At 37.4% G+C, this 15479-nt stretch overlaps 1 protein-coding gene across 10 annotated transcripts in view; it reads left to right on the top strand.

Moving 5' to 3' along the window:
• CCPG1 (cell cycle progression 1) overlaps positions 1-15479 on the top strand; it is a 42754-nt gene that overhangs the window by 8459 nt on the left and 18816 nt on the right. For 8 of the 10 annotated variants that reach the window (XM_023255331.2, XM_006932515.5, XM_006932514.5 and 5 more), the window contains exons 2-3: positions 12572-12640; positions 15161-15281. In XM_023255331.2, coding sequence (XP_023111099.2) covers positions 12581-12640; positions 15161-15281 — 181 coding nt within the window. In that variant the 5' untranslated portion in view covers positions 12572-12580. Of the gene's footprint in view, positions 1-7201; positions 7288-8016; positions 8037-12571; positions 12641-15160; positions 15282-15479 lie in introns of those variants that run through there. The other 2 variants (XM_019832385.3, XM_045059284.1) reach the window with 2 other exon arrangements.

The raw sequence follows: 15479 nt of genomic DNA on the forward strand, positions 1-15479 counted from the left end.
AACATATAAACTACCAAAACTGAAACAGGAAGAAACAGAAAATTTGAACAGACCCATAACCAGTAAAGAAATCGAATTAGTAATCAAAAATCTCCCAAAAAACAAGAGTCTAGGGCTGGATGGCTTTCCAGGGGAATTCTACCAAACATTTATAGAAGAGTTAACACCTATTCTTTTGAAGGCATTCCAAAAAATAGAAATGGAGGAAAACTTCCAAACTCATTCTCTGAGGCCAGCATTACCTTGATTCCAAAACCAAAGACCCCACTAAAAAGGAGAGCTACAGACCAATTTCCCTGATGAACATGGATGCAAAAATTCTTAAGATACTAGCCAACCGGATCCAACGATACATTAAAAGAATTATTCACCATGATCAAGTGGGATTTATACCTGGGATGCAGGTCTGGTTCAATAGCCGTAAATCAATCAGTGTGATAACATCACATTGATAAAAGAAAGAATAAGAACCACATGATCCTCTTAGTAGATGCAGAGAAAGCATTTGACAAAATACAGCATCCTTTCTTGATAAAACCCTCAAGAAAGTAGGGATAGGAGGATCATACGTCAAGACCTATGGCTAATATCATCCTCAGTGGGGAAAAACTGAGAGACGGTCAGGAACATGACAGGATGTCCACTCTTGCCACTGCTGTTCAACATAGTATTGGAAGCCCTAGCCTCAGCAATCAGACAACACAAAGGAATAAAAGGCATCCAAATCGGCTAGGAGGAAGTCAGACTTTCACTCTTCTCAGGTGATGTGATACTCTATATGGAAAACCCAAAAGACTCCACTAAAAAACTGCTAGGACTGACCCGTGAATTCAGCAAAGTCACAGGATATAAAATCAGTGCACAGAAATCAGTGGCATTTCTATACACCAATAATGAATCGGCACAAAGGGAAATCAAAGAATTGATCCCATTTATAATTGCACCAAAAACCATTAAAACCATAAAATACCTAGGAGTAAACCTAACCAAAGAGGTGAAAAATCTTTTTTTTTTCTTTTTTCGTCATTCCAAAAGGATTTAACTCCGTGGTCTGTTAAATGAAGTTGTGCAATGGTGATGGAAAAATCAGTTTCAGAAGATCCTCAATGCCTTTTTCTGACCTCCTCCATGTTTATAGTATTGGGAGAAACCTAACTGCATTATTTGCTGAACATTTATTATTATTATACCATTTTATAATTATACCATTATTATTTTTAACAAGAGGGGGTTCTTTCCTGATCCTTTGTGGGGCATCCTGAAAACTGAAAGCAGGGAGAGAAATTACTTTTAGTCTGCTTTATTGTTGCATGAGAAAAGCTGGGAGAGTGAGATCCAGAAGCTGGAAAATTAATAAAGCAAAGATTCTCTCTTGGGCCTCAATTTCACTTCGGTGTAAACTACTGTAGGGTATATATTATCCATGGATAACAACACTGAAAACTATAGAAAGCTCTTGAAAGAAATTGAAGAACACACAAAAATGGAAAAATATTCCATGCTCATGGATTGGAAGAACAGATATTAAAATGTTGATACTACCCAAAGCAATCTACATATTCAATGCAATCCCTATCAAAATAACACCAGCATTCTTCACAGAGCTGGAACAAACCATACTAAAATTTGTATGGAACCAGAAAAGACCCTGAATAGCCAAAGCAATCCTGAAAACAAACAAACAAAAACCTAAGCTGGAGACATCACAATTCTGGACTTTAAGATGTATTATAAAGCTGTAATCATCAAGACAGTATGTTACTGGCACAAAAACAGACACACAGATCAATGGAACAGAATAGAGAACCCAAAAATAGATCCATAAACGTATGGCCAACTAATCTTTGACAAAACAGGAAAGAATATCCAATGGGATAAAGACAGTTTCTTTAGGAAATGGTGTTGGGAAAACTGGATAGTGACATGCAGAAGAATGAACCTGGATCACTTTCTTACAGCCTATACAAAAATAAAGCAGATGAAAGACCTAAACGTAAGATAGGAAACCATCAAAATCCTTGAGAAAGCAGGCAAAAACCTCTTTGACCTTGGCTGCAGCAACTTCTTGCTCCACACGTCTCCAGAGGCAAGGGAAACAAAAGCAAACATGAACTATTGGGGCCTCATCAAGATAAAAAGCTTCTGCACAGCAAAGGAAACAATCAGCAAAACTAAAAAGCAACTGATGGAATGGGAGAAGATACTTACAAATGCCATATCAGATAAAGGGTTAGTATCCAAAATCTGTAAAGAGTTTATCAAACTCAACACTCAAAAAACAACCCAGTGAAGAAATGAGAAAGAGACATGAATAGACACTTCTCCAAAGCCAAGACATCCAGGTGGCTAACAGACACATGAAAAGATGCTCGACATCACTCATCATCAGGGAAATAAAAATCAAAAACACAATGAGATACCACCTCACACCTGTCAGATGCTGGTGAGGATGCAGAGAAAGGAACCCTTTTGCACTACTGGTGGGAATGCAAACTGGTGCAACCACTCTAGAACACAGTATGGAGTTTCCTCAAAAAATTAAAAATAGAACTACCCTACAATCCAGCAATTGCAGTAAGTATCCAAGTGGTACAGGTGTGCTGTTTCGAGGGAGCACATACACCCCAACATTTATAGCAGCGCTATCAACAATAGCCTAAGTATGGAAAGAGCCCAAATGTCCACTGAAGGATTAATGGATAAGATGTGGAATATATATATACAATGAAGCATTACATGGGAATCAAAAAGAATGAAATCCTGCTGTTTGCAACAACGTGGATGGAACCAGAATGTATTATGCTAAGTGAAATTAGAGAAAGAAAATCTCTTCCACTCATGAATGGTGGAATTTAAGATACAAAACAGATGAACATAAGGGAAGGGAAGCAAAAATAATATAAAAACAGGGAGGGAGACAAAACACAAGAGACTCTTAAATATAGAGAACAAACTGAGGGTTGCCGGAGGGGGCATGTAGGGGGATGGGCTAAATGGGCAAGGGGCATTAAGGACACTGGTTGGGATGAACACTGGTGTTACATTAGGGGATGAATCACTGGATTGTACTTCTGGAATCAATGCACTGTATGCTAACTAACTTGGATATAAATTAAAAGTAAAACTTAAAAAATGAAATTTGCAGCAAATATAAACTGTATGTACCACCACTATTGAGGAAGATTTTCTTTGCCTGTTCCTTTTATTGCCTTTGTACATGCTCTTCATTTTGCCTGAAATACCCTCCCCATCTTATCTGCATGTTTTGCTTCTGTTTGTACTCACCTTGCATTTTGCCTAATCAAAACCTGTTTCGAGCCCCTAAATGATAATATTTAAAACAAAAGGATTTAGAACAGTGTCATATAGTTGATGTTTAATAAATATTTGCTGAATGAACGTGAATGAATGAATTTATTTTGTTGCCAGAGGGCTGAAGCAACTTATTGAGGTAGACAAAATAGAAGAAGGTAACAGGTAGAAGAGAAAAATGAGACAGCATAATGGTAGGAATTATGAAATGGAACCAGGGATGAAGATATTCCTCTACTCAAAATATACATTATGAGGTCTATATTATTTACCAAGGCTAGGTATCAAGAGGGAAAACTCTTCAGTTACTGAAGCCACCTGTTCAGGATAAGCTCAGTTCTTCTAACACTAAACTCAGAAATTTCTACTGATCTTTTTTGTAAAGAAGATGCTTGAAAATGTAGTGAAGTATGTGCTTACTAACAATTTCAAGGAACAAGATAATGAGTTCAGTAGGACTTTTTTAAAGCGACTCTTGGGGTGCCTGGGTGGCTCATTCGGTTAAGTGTACAGCTTTGTTCCAGGTCATGATCCCATACTTCGTGGGTTCAAGCCCGGTGTTGGGCTCTGTGCTGACAGCTAGGAGCATGGAGCCTGCTTCGGATTCTGTGTCTCTGTCTCTCTGCCCCTCCCTTGCTTGCACTCTGTCTCTGTCTTCCAGAAATAAACATTAAAAAACTTTTGAAAAAAAATAAAGTGACTCTTAATGTACATCAGTGGCATCACAACAAAGCAAAGTTGATGTTGGTAATGTTAAGGTGTGGCACTTTTATGAGGGCTGTCTGTGCTACGGAGTTAGAGTAAAATGCCTTTGTGTAGATCTGAACTAGACTTCACTGTCTATAAGACTTAATTGAGAGCATCCTCAGTATTACACCAGGAAGGCTGGTCTCCTGATAGATACAAGAGTACTGTGTCTGACTGCTGAAAGTGAGATGAAGTGATACAGAAGCCAGCTCCAGCTGGAGACTTTCATTTTTTACAATAGATTTTTGCTATGCTTTTGTAAGAGGTCTTTTTAGAATTGAGAAGTACAGTAACATGGTCAGACCACTGGGGTGATGTGGCATTAGGTTTCATCAAATTTTCTTTCCTTGCTGCTAGAGACTTCATTTGGAAGTTGAAGAGTGGGTGAAATTGGTAGATGATAATGGATTCCTTAAGCTTTTCTGTTTCGACCTCTTCACTGTGGTAGGTAGTGATTTTAGTGGCTCTAAATCCCTTTTGAAAATACACAGCATTAAAAAAATATAACTATGCTCAGTTTAACACAGGCAAGTTTAGGGGTGGAGCTAAAGTTGAAGCTCTTTATCAAACAAAGCCTTGAACATAATACTAACAAGCAGAGTAACTCAAGGAAAAAAGTGACACAAACTACATTAGGCAAGTTGTGCTAAGAAGTAAGACGTAAATGCTGAAGACTCAGGAGTAGAGACCATTGTGTCAGAAACTGATCTAGGAAAATTTCATGGAGGAGAGCTGAACATTAAGTATAGAAATGAGAAGAAAGGAGGAGGAAAGCATTCCAGGAAGTGTAACTTGAGTAAGTGAAGACATGGATGAATGAGTGTCCATTCTGTATTCAGGAGACATAGTAAGTATGTCTTTGACACAAGTACTTTGACCAGGTGAGATAGTTCAGGAGGGAGACTTAAGTGATTGCCAGATAGTGAAAGTTTCTGAATTTCTCTGTAAAGGGTTTGACTGTTTGTAGAGAATAGTTATTCTCAAGGTCAGATTGGAGTAAGTATTGTATGTAACCTGCTGTCAGTTTCATCTTTGCCTGTATATAATTGTTTTGGGTGTTTATATGTGTTTATGAAGGGAGTAAGAAAAGTGTTGAAAAATGGTACTAGAGAAAGTGACAAGTACCATAATAATTAAAACAGCATTGGTACAGGAATATAGATCAGTGGAACAGAATGGAGACTACAGAAATTGATTCATAAATGTATAGAACTTAAAAAAAAATTTGTTTAAATTTTTTTTAACGTTTATTTATTTTTGAGAGAGAGACACAGCATGAACGGGGGAGGGGCAGAGAGAGAGGGAGAATCAGAAGCAGGCTCCAGGCTCTGAGCCATCAGCTCAGAGCCCGACACGGGGCTCGAACTCGCAGACCGCGAGATCGTGACCTGAGATGAAGTCGGACGCTTAACCGACTGAGCTACCCAGGTGCCCCCTCCCAAAAAAAATTTTTTTTAATGTCTATTTTTGAGAGAGAGACAGAGTGACGGAGGGGAGGGACAGAGAGCAAGGGAGATACAGAATCCGAAACTGACTCCAGGCTCTGAGCTGTCAGCACAGAGCCTGATGCAGGGCTTGAACTCACGAACCATGAGATCATAACCTGAGCTGAAGTTAGACACTTAACTGACTGAGCCACCCAAGTGTCCCTACAGAACTTTACATAATAAAAACTGGCGTTTCAAATCATAGAAAAAGTATGAAATTTCCATAATCGGGATATTTTCTCACACCAAAAGGGAAAAAAAATCCAGATGTATAGATTTAAACAGTTAAACGTAAAGCCCAAACTGAGAAAGTCCTAATAGAAAATATAGGAGAATAGTTTTGTCATCCTTGGATTAGGAAAGACTTTTTAAGAGCAAGCAAGATATATAATATAGGTGTTCTAAAGAACACCCTGTTCTCCATCCTCTGTATTTGACTGCATAAAATTTATGATAGAAGGTGTTTTTAAAAAACTGAAGCATTTTAGAAGAAAATATTTGTGATGGGTGTAATAGTGAATTATTTTGTGACCCAATTTAAAGAACTTCAGATCAATAAAGATAATCCAATAAGAAAGTGAACATAAGAACATGAGATAATCTACAGAAAAGGAAATAAGGATAGTCAGTAAACATTGGGAAAGATATACAACCCCACTAAGTTATCTGGGGAATGTGCATTAAAATAAGATAGTTTTTGCTCAGGAGATGATCAGACATTAATGATGGTTGTTAGCCTTTTGAGGTTATGGAGAAATAGTTGCCCTCATATTTTGGTAGGAGACTTTCCCTAACCTTATCTAATCTTATTCTGATCCTTATCCTCCAATCCCTACATTCAGTTTTCCCCCTTCGTGCTTTATTTTTCTCCACAGTTATTAGCCACCAACTGACTTACCATATATTCTGCTTGTGTGTAGCCCTAGAATATGAACTCTTCAGGGAAGGTCCTGGTGTTTTGCCACCCTGCTGTGCTGTATCCCCATCACTTGGAATAATTCATGCATGGCACATAGTACTTGCTCAAGAAGTATATGCTGACTCAATGAATGAAATACTTATGTTTCAGATCAAGATAGGCTCATTTACAATATTTCTGAAGAGTTGTTATTGGAGAAAAAAATATAAAGGGTGTTTAAAAATTTTTTATTAGTTGGGATGTTGGATCCTCTTCCCTTTCTCATGATGAAGTCTGGTTTAAAGCAGGCATTTTGATATCCTTTTGGGGAGGTGAAAGTTCCAGAGCCTTTGAAAAACATTAAAAAAAAATTTTTTTTAATGTTTATTTATTTTTGAGACAGAGAGAGACAGAGCATGAACAGGGGAAGGGCAGAGAGAGAGGGAGACACAGAATCGGAAGCAGGCTCCAGGCTCCAAGTCATCAGCCCAGAGCCCAACACGGGGCTCGAACTCACGAACCGCGAGATCGTGACCTGAGCTGAAGTCGACGCTCAACCGACTGAGCCACCCAGGCGCCCCTGAAAAACATTTTTGAAATAGATTCTTGAAAGCTATCTAGACTGCCTTATCTTTGATCCCACTTACAGCACAGCAGCACTTTTGAGACCTTTGCTGACAGCCCATTGGTTGGCTTACATTGGAATTATAGACCTGTGGGAGAATAATGCTCCCATTCTTCTCCATCAGGTCTAATTCTAGAAGATACGGTGATAGGAAACCTTACCCTTTTCCATAGTAAAATGTAGCTACTCAGGAAGGATGAGGGGCACCATCATATCAGGTAACACTCAATCCAGTTACACTTTCTGAGATAAAATTAACGTTGCTGTTATTACTTTTGACAACTGCCACCTGAAGTGTTTTACGTCTTTAGCCCATAACTCCCCTAAACTCAGTCTCCAGCTTCCTGCTTGATGTTTCCACTTGGATGTGATAATCGCTGTCTCAAATTTAACATGCCCCAAAATAGTTCACCAGTTTTCTTTTCATAACCTACTGCTTTTGAAGTCTTTCCTGTCTCAGTGGCAATTTGGTTTTTGTATTTGTTTAGGCCAGGACTCCTCTCTCACACCCTATATTCAGTATATTGGGAAGTGTCGTTACTTAGCTGTACCTTGAGAATATATTTGTCTTATCTGTCCACTTCTGATTGTCTTTATGGCTACCACCCTGGTCCAAACCACCATAATCTCTCAGCTGGATATTGTAGCTTTGTAAATGATCTTCCTGCTTCTGCCTTTGCTCTCCCCCACAGTGCCGTCTAAAGAAGGCTACCAGAGTGTTTTCTTTCTTTCCTCAAAAATTTTCTGTGACTCTTACTTTAACTCCGAGTAAAAAGCTATAAAGTCTTAGGATCTATAAGCCTCTACGTGCTTGTTAGCCCTCTGTCCTCATCTTTTCCTGCTTTCTTTTCAGGCCACTCTTCTCTACCACACAGGCCTCATTGCTGTTCCTCAGAGGTGGAGGCAGGCTTCATTCCAACTTTGTACCTGCAGTTTGGTCAGAAATGCTCTTTCCCCAGTTAACCACATAAGGATAGCCTCACCTATTCAAATATTTGCTCAAATATACTTTTCTTAATGAAGCTTTTCCTGACTATGTTTTTAAAAATCAGTCCCTTCCAACTTTGGATTTTCTGTACTCCTCTCTTGTTTTTCTTCATAGTTAGAAATATAGCATCAAATATACTGTGTATTTTAGCTGTTTATGTATTGTTTATTGAATGTCTCCATTGTGGAAGATGAAATGCACAGTATAATTGATGATTTTAATTCAGGCTATTGCAATATAGAGAAAGTTCATTAATGAGAAACATCTCAAAGAGAGAGGAAACCAAGGGGTTTTATAAGGGCAAGTAAACGAGGGAATCATGAGGAGAGGTGGAAGTGACTCTTAACCTGGGATTTGTGAGGGAAGGTTGGCCCTTTTGCATTTAGTCATTTGTCAGAAGACAAAACAGGACTGGGAGATTTTTCAGTGTTCCTTGCTTTCCTCCATCACAGGGCTCAGATGCAGTTCAAAATACTCAACTATGAATAGCATTCAAGCCCCAGGAGGCAAGGCTCCTGTCTGTTTTGTACTTTGGTGTATGGTATTTTCAATACCTAGCAAGTGCCTAGATACTTGATAAATGTTGAACAGATGGGTAAAGGAATGAATTTAAAATGGTAATCACCTTAGGCCTCCTGTCTGCTGAAGAATGTGTAATTATACCCATGTAGAAATTGGTCTTTCTGCTGTAAGTAGCTTCATAAATGAGATGAGACTCCATGGAGTAAATTTACATCCTATCATCACCAGCTTGTGCTGTATTCTCTGGTGATACCATGTGCTTGTAATACTTACTGTCAAATTCTCTTCAATAGAGTTCTACATACAAAATCTTAACATATTGCGAGGTGAGAGTCCATTTAAATGATGTCTCCTATTCTGGAATCTCTTATAGACTTTGGGTTTTATCTGGAAGGCAGTGGAGACTAATTTTAAGTGATTTGAGTAGTTCAAATGATTAGATTTATGTTTTTGGATAAACTTAGTGGGGGCAGCCTTATAAAGGAGTGACTGGAAGGGAATTGATCACATGTTAGAGATCCATGAGGGAGCTGTTACCTTAACTGAAGTGGGAAATGATGAAGTTGGGGTAAGAGTGGATTTTGGGGTCAAGGTGAAGTTTTAGCTATCCTAAATCTAGGGGTTGATATTTTGTGGCTTTTCCTTATAGCCAGATTGTTTTTGGCTAATGCTCTCTGAGATAGCAAAAATAGGAAGAACAGCAGGAAGATGATTTTAAGTCTGTAGATGTTATATTTGAAATGCCCAAGAAGCCTAAGCAATGGGAAATGTATGACAAAGAAACTACTCAAGACTGAAAGGAAGCCTGGGTCTAGAAAAGTGCTTCAAGTTTATCATCTTCATAAAGTACCTTAACTTTATAACTTTGTATGATTATTTATGCCTTTGTAACTTCTCATAAACTGCATATTTCTAAATTATTAGTAATGCTCTTAAAATGGGAGGAGTTTGTGCCTTTACCTTTGGTTAAAATAATGGGAGAGGAACTTCATGGGTCCCTCCGGAATTTTGATTTCCTTGAACAGTTCAGACTTGTGTTACTAACTGCATCATCATCCAGCAATCTGCCTTTCTTCTTTTTGAGTACCTAATATGTGTCAAGCACTGTGCTTGTGTGTTGGGATTATATGATAGGCAAGTAAATAAGCAATTACAGCACAGCATTCTCTTAAGTGGTAGATTAGGGAAAATACTAGTCTTTGGGGATGAGATAGGAAGGACGGGCACAGGAGTTTGGGTTGAGGTAAGGGGCTAGGGAACTGATCAGAATATCTGCAATGTCAAGCCTTTTAGGGTATCAAAGTCTGAGCAAAGAGGGAATGAATGGAGTGAGGATGAGATGCTAGAGATGAAACATTCAGTACCTTTGGGCATTACCCTGAAGACAGTATGAAAATCTTAGCATGTTAAAGGAATAATATAATAAAATTATCATCTTAGGAAGGTCACTGACGAATGAGGAGGTTCATATACAGTGGCACCTTTTAGAGTCAGTGTATTTAGGGTGGGGCTCAGTTTTTAAAATGTTGCTTTAATTGCAGTGCACCCAACTTTTTGAGAATTGCTGACTTAAGTGGGTTCTTTAGTAAGGCTCTGAATTCTACTTAACCAAACTGTTTCTCTGGTGTTATGTCCAGTAGGGAATCTTTTTTTCTCATTTGGACTGGATGTCAAATTTGTCCTTCCTTCCAGATGAGTAAACTAAGAATTAAACTGGGGCCTGATTTAATGGGGCTCCTTGATTTGAAAATCTCAAATATGCTCAAGTTGTTCCAGTTTAGCAATGTATATAACTTTATTTTGAAATGTTGGCTTTGTTAATTTGAACACCTGAGCTACTAGAGTACTTTGTTAGAAAACGAAAGCTAGGAACTACCTGTTTAAAAGAGCCGTTTAAATGGAAATTACCTAGAGAAAAGTAGGAGATATGTACACACTAAATATCTCTGGGTTTGGTAATCAACCCACAAGTTTTGGAAGATTATTAAGAAAGTCAAGCACTGGTAAGTCTCAGAGGTGAGATGAAGCAGTATTGAGAATGTGGGTTATAAAGGAGGTTAGAAGCTTTCACAGGAAGGAAGAATGTTTAGGCTTCAGGTAGTTTTCTTTATCCTACTTCTTGTTCGATGGTTTTTCCAACTACCCAGTCACTTAAACCAGAAACCTGGGAGTTATCCTACCAACACTCTCTCCCTTCTGTATTTGGTTATTAAATCCTTTAAAACAAAAATCTTTGATGTCTTTTCAAATCTTTCCTAACCCTGTCCTTTCTTTGTTCCCTCCCATTCATGAATCCTGGTTAAATGTATATTCATCTTCTCCAGGGAGTATTGCTCTGATGGCTTGCATCTCCCAGGTCTAGGGCTCTTTAATTGCTTGTTACCTCATCTTAATATATGCACTTTTAAAGATTCATACCTGATTTCTTTTAACATTCCACTCATGCTAGATTAATTGCCTTGCTTAGAACTTTCATATTTAGTTGTTTTCTGCCTTTGTTTTTGCTCTGTAATGCTTTTTCTGTTCTTTTGGGACATCTAGTGTCATCTCTAAAGGGGAAACAACTTTATTTTTTTGTGAAATCTCTCAACTTTTAAATTTTGGCAACTAATTCAGTTAAAACTTGCTGTCTCCCATGTCTAAAAAACATTGTAACTTCATAAAGACTTCTTTGACCATTCCTCTTTCCTCCTGTGAAGTTAATTGCTCAGTTTTTGTGTAGTCTCATATGTCAGGTCATAATTTTCAAATTGTTATAAAAGAATTCAAGTACAAATAGTAATGTATCAAAGTTTTTTTTTTTTTTAACTCATAAAAACTGGTTCAATGAGGAATTGGGAATTGTATAGTAGCTTAATATGGAGTGCTATAGCCTTTGGGGTAATCTTCTCTACTGGAATAGTTTACCTTTACATTTATGGAGTTATAAACTGCCTGGGCCCTAATCAGTTGTAAGTAGGAAATCAAATAATCAGGTGACTTACTAGAAAATGCTCTAGCATGACAGTATAAGTCACACAGTCATCTTTGTATCTCATTTTAGGTTTTGAGTAATTTGTCTGAATACATGCTAATTTTTATATTATTAGTGGCCAAGCACCTCTTTATATTTTCTCATTTTAAAATGTTAATTTTTCCAGAATCACTAATAGAAGATTCGGACCAATATTTTTTGGCCTGTTTGTAAATGAGCACTGTTTCCATATTGAACTATCTGCATTAGCGTTCTGTTAGAAATGCTAATTCAACTTGAATTTAATGTGTTCTCAGTGTATGTACAATAATAGGAGCATTTATAGGACTTAAATATGTTGAACGAAGTCAGTAAAATATCATTTGATTAGCTTGGTTTTGAAGTTTAAATAGGAGTTTCAGATAGAAAGGGGAGAACAAACCAGGTAGAGTGACCAATATATATACTGCTTTAGGACTTGAGTCTGGGTTATTGTCAATGACCTCAAGTTTCTAACCCATTTCTGGTCTCCCCCCTCCCCCTGCTTTATTTTAATTCAGGTGGAGTATTGCTGACATAGTTATTTTCATAAAAACTGTTTGATCGTATTCTTTCCCTGCTTGAAAAATCTATATTGCTTTATGTTGCCAACACAATAGACTTCATTTTGCTTGGCCTGGGGGCTCTTCCGCTATTTGGTCTCTCAACCCTTGATTTACTCACAGAGTCAAATTGGCTTCTCCTTTCCCTTCAGTTCTGCCTGGCCAAATCCTACATTTTCTTTCAGACTTTATTTCTTTATTCCAACAATATGACTGTCCGTATAGTCTAACTGAGGAGGTTCTCTTGTCTTAAAAGTTTGGTTGTATTTGTTCATAGAAATATGCAGTTATATGCCCTGTATGATAATTCTGTGGGTGGGTTGTCTCAGTTTCACCTGGAAGGCAGCAAGCCACTTTTCATACTAGATCACATGTAGTGCTTCCTATAGAATTTTTAAAAATATACCCCACATGTCAATATATTTTTATATTTGTAGACCTGAAAAATGTCTGAAAATTCCAGTGACAGTGATTCATCTTGTGGTTGGACTGTCATCAATCATGAGGTATGCTATTTAATACCTTAATATTTAATATGCTATTAATACTTTTAATGCTATTTAATACAAATAAGGCAATTTGTAATATTACAGTGTTAGTGGTGTAAGCTGGGCTTTTTGAAGGCCATTATTTTTTTATGTTGAAGCCTAAGGTTCCATTGTCCATAGCTTGGACACTTTTGCACCCATATTAAACTTCACTACTGAAAACTCTTAACGAGTAGTATCTTTTGCATTATAGTACATTGCTTTCTTCAGCTTTGAGACATTAGGCAAATATTTATTGAAGGTTTATTATTGTGTAGGGCCTGCACCTTACCTACATTCTCATAGAATTGTAAACAACCGTCTGTGGTATAGATTGTTTTCATTCTCATTTCATAGTTGAGAAAACTAGAGATTAGAGAGGTTAAGTAATTTGGCCAAATTTTATAACTAGGAAATGTTGGGTGCATTAAAACACACCAGAAAGGAGCATGGAGAACATATGTTCTACTTTTGGTATGCTATGCTATGCTATGCTATGTTATGTTATGTTATGTTATGTTATGTTATGTTATGTTATTAGCAGAACTTGACAGAAACAAGGCTATGGCCAGAACTCTTTAAAAAAATGAATATTCTTACAGAAGTATGATGTTATATGACTAGTATATAATAAGCATTAATTTCTTTTCCACATTGGTAATATATGTTCATTGTAGAAAAATCATAAAATACTGATAAATAGAAGCAATAAGTTAAAAGTCATCTATATTTAAAGTTTTAATGGATTTGTCTACAGTTTTCCTGTTTGTTTTTAGGATCTCTTAAGGCTTGACTTGTTTTCCTTGACTAATAAAAGTTTTAAATGGTATTTTTTATAATTACTTTGATAATTTAAGGCTTAGACAGTTGGTTACTGCTGTCTTCTAAAAATCACTATTAACCAAAGAAGGATTTTTTTTTTTTCTGTAGTATAGTTGGAAAATTTAATAGCAGCTGTACCAATTGAGATTGGGGTGGTTTCTTTTTTAAATAAGTGACTTCTCTGTTTTTTTTTGTTTTTGTTTTTGTTTTTAAATTTTTTTTTCAGCGTTTATTTATTTTTGGGACAGAGAGAGACAGAGCATGAACGGGGGAGGGGCAGAGAGAGAGGGAGACACAGAATCGGAAACAGGCTCCAGGCTCTGAGCCATCAGCCCAGAGCCTGACGCGGGGCTCGAACTCACAGACCGTGAGATCGTGACCTGGCTGAAGTCGGACGCTTAACCGACTGCGCCACCCAGGCGCCCCAAGTGACTTTCTGTTTTTAACCTGTTTTATACAAAGCTTAGATCAGCTCCCATAGCAGTAACTTTTCCTTAAGGATAATTAACATTATAGGAACAAGAAAGCTGTGGGAGTCTTACTTAGGATTCTGCATTGTGAAGCAAGGCAGGAAGCCTCTCATGCACTTAGCCAAGTGTGTCATTAGGGTGCTTCTGTTGGAGATAATCTTGTCACAGAGTAGATCAGATTCGTATTTTCATCCCTCTTCCCTCTGTATCTACTTATCCAGTTCTACTCTTTCTTGCTGATGTCTCTTACATGTGTTTCCTTTCCTTTTCCATTGCTACCATTCTGTTTTAGGCCAGAACCTGTGTCCCTTGCAGTCCCCAATTCAGCCCTACCCTGTTTCTGTCATTTCCCTACCACTTTAGGCATTCCCAGAGTCTTAACATTCAGAATTCTCCTTAGGACTAAACTCAAAACCTACTCCTTTAATGAATTCTTTTAATTTTTGCTGTTTTGAGTTCTGTATATTAGGAGAACTTAGACCTTTCAGTTTCATGGATCAGTAAATCACAAAAAATTGGGAGAGGGGCATGAGGATAGGTAGAATCAACTTAGTGGTTAACTTTATTTTACTAATTAAGATATGAGAAAAAACTGTAAGATCCACTATTTTCTTAAAGAGAAGGTAGTTGACATCAAAGTAGGGAGGACAACCTTGGAAGAATAAAGAATAATCTAAAATTTTATAGAGAAAATTTACTCCATCAATTCTATAGATACATTTTAATCCTTGCCTTTAGACTTTTAGTTCTGCATTGCCATAGTAAATAGTTATTTGCATGTGGAAATTTCTCTGAATAGGTTGCAAATTTGAATTTTGGAATTGAGGTTTTTATACCTCATAACACATGGCAAAGTGCCTTGCATAGTACCTTCGTAAATGTTGAGTAGAAGTAAATTAATAGAAATAGCAAAGCTTAAAAACCTACCCTCTGTGATCAAATTAATTGCTTGGGCTTATAAAATAGAGTACAGCATTTGACTTTTGGCTGACTTCTCTTAGAATCTAACCCTGTGATTCCATTCTGCTGTTTCCCTGACATAGGCCATTATGGACTAAATTGAATAAAAGGTAGTCAGATTAGATACTGTTCCCTTTGATGTATGGCAGCATCCAGGACTTTTAACAATGGAAGCATCTACATGTAGTGAAACCCAGCTTTGAGCTTGATTTTATAGACATATAACTGATGATCATTTTTTCCCTAGGGGTCTGATATAGAGATGGTGAATTCTGAACATGGCACAGCCAGTGACAGCTGTGAGCTCGCTCCAGAATGCACATCTTTAGAGCAAGAGGAGCTACAAGTATTGCAATCAGAAGAAGGAGGTACGATGTTAAAAGGAGTCTGATTTTATTTTTTTTAAATAGGATGTGTGAACAATAGTGTGAATCTTGCATTCTTTCTAGTCAGGCAGCCTTTCTGGCTAATCAGATACGGTCACTAAATGACTAAAATTTTCATGTGGATTGGGTAGTGACACCAACCAGTGGTTTATTTGCAGCTGTAGTATGTATTTCAGCCTC

This window comes from Felis catus, chromosome B3, assembly GCF_018350175.1.
Source record: "Felis catus isolate Fca126 chromosome B3, F.catus_Fca126_mat1.0, whole genome shotgun sequence".
NCBI lineage: Eukaryota > Metazoa > Chordata > Mammalia > Carnivora > Felidae > Felis > Felis catus.